Source organism: Thunnus thynnus, chromosome 5, assembly GCF_963924715.1.
Source record: "Thunnus thynnus chromosome 5, fThuThy2.1, whole genome shotgun sequence".
NCBI classification, from domain to species: domain Eukaryota; kingdom Metazoa; phylum Chordata; class Actinopteri; order Scombriformes; family Scombridae; genus Thunnus; species Thunnus thynnus.
Window position 1 is genome coordinate 10,565,414 of NC_089521.1, and position 10,698 is coordinate 10,576,111.

The 10,698-nt window shown below is 39.9% G+C and overlaps 1 protein-coding gene across 3 annotated transcripts in view; it reads left to right on the forward strand.

The window, feature by feature from the left end:
- Positions 1-7,690, forward strand: part of tspan9a (tetraspanin 9a) — a 167,027-nt gene extending 159,337 nt beyond the window's left edge. For all 3 annotated transcript variants that reach the window (XM_067589129.1, XM_067589131.1, XM_067589128.1), the window contains one exon: positions 2,258-7,690. In XM_067589129.1, coding sequence (XP_067445230.1) covers positions 2,258-2,329 — 72 coding nt within the window. In that variant the 3' untranslated portion in view covers positions 2,330-7,690. The remainder of the gene's footprint in view (positions 1-2,257) is intronic.
- The last annotated feature ends 3,008 nt before the right edge of the window (positions 7,691-10,698 follow it).

Consider the following 10,698-nt stretch of genomic DNA (forward strand, 5'->3'; position numbering starts at 1 on the left):
AACACACACACACACACACACACAGTGTGCACATGCGGAACATTGACAAATATCGGCCCTGTTTGGAGACTGATAAAGTCTTCTTACCGAATTAAATCCCACAACACTGCCTCGGCTGACATTAATTTTAATGATCTCTACCTCTCTCTGTGCACATACACACTCTGATTCAGGTGAGGGGTGAGAGAGCAGAGGAACAGACCTTGAGCTGTCAGATTAGCAGACTCGGAGGCAAGGTGGAGGACATTACAGTGAAGAGCATCATGGAAAGCTGGGGCAACTCATTCATGGCTAAAACTGTGTGTACGCAAAAAGACAGAAATATGCAAATGCATACTTTTCATCAGATTTATAAAACTGTCCGTACACATGGTCCTGTTTTATAAATCTCAGTCATTGAGGAACTGGGCGCACGTGCACAAGCCTCATTTCGTTTCATCATTTCCCACAATTAGCCATAAATAGATGAAGACGCACCCTGAACCAGCTGTTTTCATATCAATTCGCCGCCTGCTCCACCAGGCTGTAAACCTGTCAATGAAAGCAACGGGAAAGAAAAACTGTCGTTTCACAGATTGGTTTACACCAGCAAGGTTCTCCAGTAGCAGAACAGCTGTCATTACGCGCGGCTGTGCAGCTCTTTATACCGTCCATATCATTAATTCAATTTTATTTAATTCTATTCAATTAAATTTTATTTATATAGCGCCAAATCATAACAAAAGGCATCTCAGGGCACTTTTCACATAGAGCAGGTCTAGACCATACTCTTTAAGTCATCACATGGACCTGTGAACCATCGTCGGATGTGATATCTCAGATATGTAATCAATGATTAGTTTGTAGCGCTCATACCTAAACTGACTTTACAAGGTGACACAACTAAGGATAAAATAAAAAGAATATTAAGAGCAAAATAAAATGTGGACTCCGATGTAAATGAAAAGAATGATCAAATTAACAATAAATGTGCCTTTGATTGGCATTTTACAAATCTCTGTGTAAACAGAGATCACACACATCACTCAATCAGTGTAGCTCGTTATCAACCAAGACAAACAACGTTTTACTAAAAGATTCCATCTCTCACCTTATTTCATCTCCATCTCATCACTTCATCTTCAGATCACTTTAGAAAAACATGTGTACGCCTGGTCTGCAGAACGTCTGGGGTGCGCACATTCTCACCACATATTCTGTGTTTATAAATACCAGTTTATGAGCGGGAAATGGCATATGCATGGTTTTTGTGCGTACGTATTGTTTATGCATCTGGCCCCTGATGTTCCACAAATCCGCACTGTTTCATAATAGCCGGAGGCTCTGAGAACTGGCTTAAATAATTTAGACTCGGAAGCATATATGGCACACTTTGGCAAAAGCCCATAGTAAATGTATAACTTCGTCCACAATGGTTTCACTAATCTCAGCAGTATTTATATATTCTTAATAGGAGGCAGATGATTGGGCGACCGTCATGCTGTCTCGCTCAGATTGAATGAAGCAGACGGCAAAAACTTTCCGTGCATGTCAGAGCCGCGCAGATGAGCCACCACATGTAAATAATTGGATTTGTTTTGAAGCACACTACTTTTTCATCGATCCAGACTCTCTCTTAGCTGGATGTTTACCTCACATGGCATATTGTGTTGTGATAGACAACAGCTTAAAGGTGGCATTTTCTCTGAAGCAGCCCTAAGAATTAGGTTTTGAATGAAACTAAAGGAAGAGAATCAGCAGCTTTCCTCACCTAATCATAATCTGTAAGAATCCCCTAGTTGAGTCTGTTTGCAAGAACTTCACATTGCCTCTTTATTAAAGACTGTGCACCATACTGTACTTTGCAGTTTTCTTGCCATCTGAACTTCGCCAGATAATAGTTTTAGGATCAGCCTTGTGACTGTGTTTGATGTAGAAGTATCAGGGGTAATGGAAACTTCAAAGAGATAGCTGGCTACTTTGATTCAGTGGCATCTCAATTTACTTCATTGACTTAATGCTTGTGCATGCTGTAGATTTTTTTTTTTCCATCACAAAAATTCCAGAGCTCGCGTTTGAAGGCCATCTGAGAAAAAAAGCGAGTGAGCGAAAATGTGCTCGTGCCTCACCACAGGATTTATTGTGCATCAAAACACACACCAGCCCAAGGCATCAACATCAAAAAAAGACCACACAACACAGAGACACCCATAAACACACATGTATACACTTTACATGCGGACACAAATTCACTATCTCCGTCTCTTTTCCTCCTCAGCTTCTGGGCATGGCGTTCTCCATGACGCTGTTCCACCACATCCACAGAACGGGGAAGAAGTACGACGCTTAGCCTTGGGGGGAGGCGCTGGATGGAGAGGAGCCCCACTGCCTGATGGGATAAGACTCTGATTAACCCCCCCAACCCCACCCCATTTACCCCCCTCACTTTACAACCTCTTTAGAGCATCCTTTACCCCCGTCCCCAGACCTTCTGTACAGATTCCAGCTGTGTCCCCGCTCTGTTCTGCTCTCTCCTCTCACCATTCATTTTGCCAAAGAGTAACACAACTGGAAGAGAAGGGACACCTACTTTTGGCACAGAAGAGAATCCCATTGGTTGTCACTCCTCTTGAGTACATTTTTTATTTTTGTCTTTTTTTTTTCTTTTCTTTTTTTTTGCTTGGACTAACAATTTGCTGGAAGGAAGGACAGACTCTGAGACAACAAAGACTTTACTAATGCCCACACACCCCACTCAGAGGCAAAGAGAACATATAAAACTGATATTTCCCTCCACCTCTAGTGGATTTTTTTTTTCCCCATTTGCCCCATTTTCCCTTGTAAATGAAAAAAAACTTCCAACATGGCATGCTAGTTTTCTACTTCACTGATTTACCTTTTGTCATCGAAATGTCGCTGCCATTTTTGTTTCAAATTTCTTGTTTGTTTTGGGGTTGTTTTTTTTTTTGTAAGTACAGTATGTCAACGATGCTCCTGTGGAATGTAAGAGTTGAACAGATCAGTGCAATGAGCTCTCAGACATGCAGTGTGTGTGGGATTGGGTTTGATGTGACATTGCTGCGGAGGGGTACAGACATGTCGGGACGGTGTTTAATGTAATCCGCGATTCATAATTTTATCATCCTGCTACGAAAATTGGGGTAAAGTGAACGTGATGGATAGAACGTCATGTTCGCGTGAGGAATCATCAGTGGATGTGTTTCATACCAAATTCTGCATTATCCTCTGAATAATAAATTATAATGCACACATCTGCCTGTGAACACACACACACACACACACACATAAACACACACTATGTACTGCCACACTCCAGCAGTATTCCCATTCCCTGTGAGACAATACAAATGGTGTAAAATGGCTGTTTATTAGGGCTCCACCAGGACTGTCAAGTGAAGAGATCTGCGTGATGAAGTTCCCCCTTTGAGAATACAGACTGAATTGTGTGTTTGTGTGTAGCTTTGTGGCTGTTTTTTTATCACATTGTCCGAGCTACAAAGGGAAAAAAAAAACAGCACATAGAAACACGGAGAAGCAAGGGCACAAGGGGCAAAAACAGAGCAGACATGTTGTCTCCCTGCTGCCATCAATTGTGTTAGTGGAGGCAGCTAGAGCTTCTCCCTTCTATATTTTTGAGATCTCATCCATTTGTTCTGCCCTCCTCATTCTTTCTCCGTCTGGCTGTCAACTCTCCCTGCCTCCTTTTTTTTCTTATTTTTTTCACCCCAATTTTCTTCCCTCATGTCAGATACCAATGAGCTTTATGCGCCACATGTACACACAATATCTCTGCTGACATTCCCGCTCATCAGGCAGTTACACCTCTGGTTTGTGACTTTGCCTATTTTTGTATGCCTTCTGTTTCTTTAAGCTGCGGAGAAGGGAGTTGGCGGGAGTGTAGGCAGCTCAAAGCGGAGACAGATAGGTATGGCAACATGCCCTGTGTGACACGTCCGTTTATGTCTGTTTACCACTGATTTGCCACAGGAGGCTTGAACATCAGCCTGCCTCCTTAAGACTGAAAAATACTCTTCGTCTGGTGTGGCAACTTCAAGAGAATGCCCTCCAGCGTGTGCTACTTCAAGCAGCATTACGGCTCTCAGCTTCACATTGTCTGCATGTGTACGTGAGCAGTGGTGGTGTAAAAGGCTAGCTCACTCTTAAAAGGATCATTTTAGCTTTAGACATCATTTGGTTATGATCAGTTAGGATAATATTGTACTCACTAAAATAAATGCTGCGATGTGAGATCATGGCTACCTATATCAGTTCAACGAAGTCCAATGGGGGGGCGAGAAACAAGCTAATTGTGGGAGTGGAATTGAGGTTTGTGCGCCCAGTTCCGCAATGACTGAGATTTCTAAAACAGAACCACGTGTACGCACGGCTTTATAAATCCAGACGGAAAGAATACGTTTGAATCTACACAGAGTTTTATGCATCTGGCCCCTGGACTTCTTCACTCCTTTATTCAGTCTGACATGTATGTATGTATTGCCAATAGAGATGAAAACTAATGACAATATGATCCAAGTTGTAACTTGATCTGGAACTGGAATCATCCTTGAACAGGAGAGGACAGGTGATCATTTGTTTTGCTGCTGTTGGAAAGTGAGAAGAGGAATCACTGGGACCAGAAGTGGCTGCGTTCTAAATTTTATCGAAGGTAATCGATGTCGGGAAGAGTTTGTTGCTTTGGGTGGAACTTTGGAACTCAGACACTGTTCACTGCTGCTACATGGGCTGACAAATGACACGGTTAGTTTAACAAAAATCCAGAGATAGACATTCTTTCAGTGTGGCAGCCTGTATGCCTCAGTGTATCACCTGAAGCAATTCTTTCATTCAGTCGTTTGTTTTTTTTTTTGTTTTTTAAATTGGTTTTGTAATGACGTAATCTGAGAGATACAGTTTTAGGAAGGGGAAGGGGGGGCGTTTGTGCATCAGGAAGCAACAGATTTGGGCAGTGACGTGTAGCGACCCTGCTGGCTGTGATTCACTGCCTGCCCCCATATGCTCCGACTCTTCTTCTTGTGTCCATGGGGGGAACATGACAGCTGCTGATGTACAGCGCAGGCACCAACGGTCACATCTCCTTTGCTTGGCTGCCTCCACAAACTCTCTACACATCCCTTATTTACTGCCTCGCTCTACAGACGCTCAGCACTACATACAGTAGCTGGCAGCACAGACGCCGTAGAAATACAGCTGTGCTCTTTGGAACGCCTGGAAGCAGGTGTGAGGTATATTTTGCACTCGGTAGAGGTTGGGAGAAATAGCTGTAACGGATCTGTAAATCAGACTGCATTCTAACTTTTTACTGCGGGCAAAGAGGTCGAAAAGAAAAGTCAAGATAAATATTTTTGTTGTGCTGCTTTGTCTTTGCTTGGGCGGAGGAAAGCGTTTAAGCGCAGATGTTGCAGAAAATGTGAGCGTGGCGGAAATAAAACAAATCCTGTGTGTGTGTGCGTGTGTGTGCGTGCGTGTGTGTGCGTGTTTCCGAACCTGACGTCACACTTCAGAGACGCAGCCTGAAAAATCTCTAACTCTTTGCCCTCCGACTGATCTGACTGCGTTGACATTTTCTCCTCCTCTGCGTGAACTCCCTCTCAGCTCTGCTACTGTCACCTACTTTTCATGGTTATGTCAAAGGAAATGTCCCTTCATGTTTTAGAATGCAGGGATGAACGCCATTTTAACAAAAGCTGTTTAATGATGTGATTTTTGTACATTGGTTGTCACTGTTCTAATGTTCGTTTTTATACAATATAATGTCGTTTCTGTTGTCGCAGGCTGTTTCTACTGTCTTTTCTTTTTTCCATTCATGACAGAGGCTCATTGTGAGAACATGACACCACTAAGCATTTGTTTCTCAGAGGATTAGCCTATGCGATGTTCCTCTACATGATGCAAAAAAAACCAAAAAAAAACAACAAAAAAAAAACGCCTTTCTGTCTTAACATTGCTACGGGCAGTTAAAGCAATTAAGTCAGAATTGATAGAAGGGGAAATTTGGCATATACAGTAGCATCGGGTGAAGCCCACAAAAGACATACTGCACATTTGTCGTCCGGCTTCTCTGTATTAAGATCTAGTTTAATTAAATAAGGATGTGCTGGTATAATCTGCACTATGTCTTTTAAAACTGCCAGTGTAAGGCCCGTTATGTATTTCTAGAGCATGACCTATTAGATGACACTGTACAACAGAGCTCAAATCACTATATCAGCCCTGTACGCTAGCCCCGGATGTAAATATGCTGATTTTACAACAACTTACTGTTATACTTTACCTCCGCCACTTGTAATCACATTTACATCGACATTTTCTCATTTTTAAAATGCCTAATGATCCGTGCTCTTTTGTGGAGGTCATCTTCTCATTTACTGGCTAATTTTCCACCCACATACTGTACGGATCCATTGACTTATGTTTGGTAGTTTTTCTGCCTGTTTTTTTTTTTTTTCTTTAAAAGTACAGGAGCAGTGTAAATTTGATGTAAATTTGTGTTTTTGTTAGTAGGGGTTTCATATTTTATTTGAAAGCATTTGCATCTTGTAGTAAGACACATTTTTCTGTATGCTTTTTTTTTTTTTTTTTTTGGAAGGAGAGTAAAAAGTATTCTCTCTTATCCATGGAAGCACTCCCAGTAAGCCACAGAGATGGTTCAGTAAGAATGCAACATGCAGAAATTGGGTTTTGTCTGCGGTGAATAATTTTGAGACATAGAAACTGTTTTTTTTTTTTAATTTGTATTTATTTTTTTTGCCACCTTTGACATATTATTTCTGTAATCTCCCCCTAATCCTTCCTCCATGCTAAAGCTGAATATCTGAACAGTGGAAATGTATGCTCTCGAAATGGTGTGTTTGATGTTGTGTTCTGCTGGGTGGCACTGTCTGATACCTGCCAGCCTTGTCCTGTGGAGTTTTTCTGCTACATGTGAAAGCACTCTGAATATCTATACTAGGTGGTGCACTACCTTCTCTTTATTCTCTAAATCAACTATTTTTTAAATAAAGGAAAGAGTGTCACAAAACCCCGAGATACCGTACGCTCATTGCCTTTCATGTTTAATGACTCAATACTCCTGATGTATTCCCTTTTTATGTCACTGACAATTATATAGGCAGCATTTAAACAGTGTTTGATGGTGATTTTTATTTTGGGAAGGGGTTGAAAGACGGGACTTGGCATGAAGAGCAAAGTGAACGGTGTCACAACAGATCCCATGGTAAACTCAGTAAAAGAGAGTGGCATTGCCGCCTTTAAAATGGCCTCTTTTTTTAAAAAAAAAAAAACAAAACCTAAGGGACTGTTGTCTAAAGACGCTGAGATGAACTAATGGTAGTCAGCCAGTTGAGAAGAGGGCTTTTTTTTTTCTTTTTTTTTAAAGAACAAAAGGGATATGATGAAAGTGGGAAGCATCGCCAATTTGTCTCGTGTTTCTACAGCATGGAGTGAGCAGCAGAGTATTTTTGTACGGATCCCTTTATCCCTTTTTTTTAACCTAATTGTTATCAGGCCCGTGTGTGACAGTGAGTGGAGTTTATTGTGCCATTCCATCCTGACTTTTTGTTTTACGTCACTGTTCCTTCTATGCAAAATATGACCTATTTTAGCCTTTGTACAGATTATTTTGTATGAGTAACATGTACTGAAATAAAGTGAACAGAATCAACCGTGGATACTTCTTTTCCCCCTGGTTGTTATTACAGCATTTCACTTTTTTTCCCCCCTTCATCCTCAGCAGAGGTCATTTCATTAACCTGAATTGGGAAGGCTTTCATTTTGATGAGGCTGTTCAGTTTGTCCCTCCACAGCATTATTCAGCTTGTTAACCTGCAGTGTGGTTGATTTGCGGTTTGTTTCAGCTGATATCTGTTCTCAATCTGTCGTGTTTCCCTGAGTAAACTCTCTTTTTAACTGCAGAGCAGCAGCTTTTTTGGTCTTTGTCATGCTGTTTTGACATGACTTCACATGCAAAAACAGCATGACTAATACCGCTGCAGGCGCACTGTAGAGTCATACCATTTGCTCTTTTAAAACTTCAGTTAGATTTGAAAATCTATTTCAATGTCCTGTCTGAAGTAGACTACATTTTAGTTTTATAAATATTGCACAAATGCAATTAAAGTAGACATATACACACATCTGTTCATACTTCTTCTGTGATGAGGGGGGTCGTACTTCTTCATACTTAATCTATGCACACAGCCTTAAGGGAAAAGGCTGTGGGTTTTTTGAAGGACATTTTTGGACAGGCACTATTTGCTTTCTTGTCAAGAGTTAGATGAGAAGATTCATACTGCTCTTATATCTCTGTGGTAAATATGAAGCTAAAGCCTGCAGGTTAGCTTAGCTTAGCTTAGCATAAGAACTGTAAACAGGGAGAACAGCTAGCTTGGCTGACAAATTAGCACCTTTTATTTTTGTTATTAATCTGTGTAATAACTGAAGTGTAGAAATGACAAGTTGTGGTTTTATAGGTGTTCATGTGCCAGACTATTTCTTAGCAGTTACCATCCCATAAAACCACAAAATGTAATTTTTATACTACCTATTTCCAGTCTTTATGCTAAGCTAAGCTAACCAGCTACTTGCTGTAGCCTCTTATTTACTGCACATATATAAGAATATCAATTTTCTCACATAATTCTTAGCAAGAAAGGTTTCTTATTTTCCAAAATGTCAAACTATTCCTTTAAACAATACGAAAGGTAAAGCAAAATGTTGCATGATTTGGGAAGGACAAACTCTTCCCAATTAAGCCTCTAGGGGACTAAAGACGGAATTGTATCTCATTTAAAAAAGGAGAGATCAATCTCATTAAGTCTACATGTATCTCTGGCAAGGCACCAAGGTGCCTGAGGGACCTCGTGTCCTTCTGTCACTCCACAGGAGAGACTTGATGAAATGATAAAAAAAAAAAAACAACCCTGTGATTAAATATTCACATAAAGTATTGCTACTGCCAAGGACAGTTCAGACTGCATTTCTGAATTATGAGCTAGAGTTTGAAATCAGAGAGCCAGCAGTGAATCCTTTATACATATACATTAACTTTATAGCTGTGTGATTCTTTTTCTGTACTCCTCAGATAGTTCTTCTGCTCACTCTTGACAGACAGTCCATCTTTTTTGAGTTTTACATCTAAATCTCATCACAGAATAGGTGGCCTGACATTTTTTGCATCTTAATTCATTTGACTGTTATTTGGCTGAAATTCAGCAGATTCGCTCTTGAGCACAAATGGAAACATCAGAACAAATTGCCTGATGTCATTTAACTCCATTAGATGTTCCTTCCTCTAAAAGACGTCATTGTCCAGCCTTTGTCAACTGTCATTCTGCTTTATTCTTTGCAGGAGAGCAGAGTCTTTGAAGCCTTCATTTGTAGACTAGAACACAAGCCTTTCACAGAAGCAATAAACACCAGAGGAGGCTGGTCCATAGAGGCAGAAGAGGTTGCTCGTCCTCTGTTTTAGAGAGGCAAGAGGGAGACCAAAATATTTTAAAAAAGTCATTGATTGAAATAAAACCATTACCAAATCTCAGTACCATTTATAAAATATTTCTTCTCTCTTCTTTGGAAAAAATACATTACTGAAATTCTGATTAAAATGCGTCAACAGCGACACCTGCAGGGCAGGTAAGAGGGGAAAGGGCAGCGTGTGTGAAGAGGTGAGAGGAGAGCAGAGGAGGACAGGCTTCTGCTGTCCTCCTTAGAGTGGGATCTCTTATATCAACTTAATGTACTTCATTTTAATTCATGCTAATCTAGGATTGGCCAAAATATGTAAAATAATGCTCCAATGGAGGACGTCCTCCTTCAATAATCAACAAAATTATCATGGGACCAACACCTCCACCACTGTATTGTTGCTGCTGCTCTGAAGTAAACGTCTGTCAATAATATAAAGTTAACAACATAATTTAAATGAAACAACTGGGAGAGTTAGCTTGTTTGTCATGGTTGCTAATGATATCAGCAACAAAGTTCTGTTAACAAACAAGACATCAGGTAACATGAGTCAGATACACCTGTTGATGTTGTGTGATTTGTGAATGAGTGTGCAGGAGGTCTGGCTGTTTGCTTGTGAGAATTTGTTCATTCTTGTTTGTTTTTAAGCTGAGCTGTATATTCAGTAATGAGCTTAAAGTAACTAGAATTAAGACTCTTTAAATACTAAAAGTAAATAGAATAACAACAATGTTAACACTGTCAGATTTGTAGACTATTTTTTGTTTGTCATGCATATAGATAAGAGTGTGTGAGTCATGTATTTGATACATGAATTATGCATATGCATTAATACTTTTTGATGTGAACCTACACTTTTAGATCTGTGAATGTTTTTGTATTCAATCTCTCTAGTGTTCAGTGCTGATCTGTACCTGTATCACATTATAAGCTTTGTGGTAAATATATATATATATATATATATTTCTGTATACTAAGAAAATACATAGGAAACACGAATAAATGTCATGTGATATATATTCTGTTTTTGATGAGAACATAAATCTGTTGCCAATAGAACGATACTATAAATTTGGAGTTAACTTTGTTTAACTTTATTGGTAAAATAACACATTATGAACCACTCTAGTGCTAAATTGAGCCATTCTTTATTTAGAAACAATATGTAAATGTCTTTAAAGAATCAACCTTTTCACCACTCAGGGGTTTTGTTTT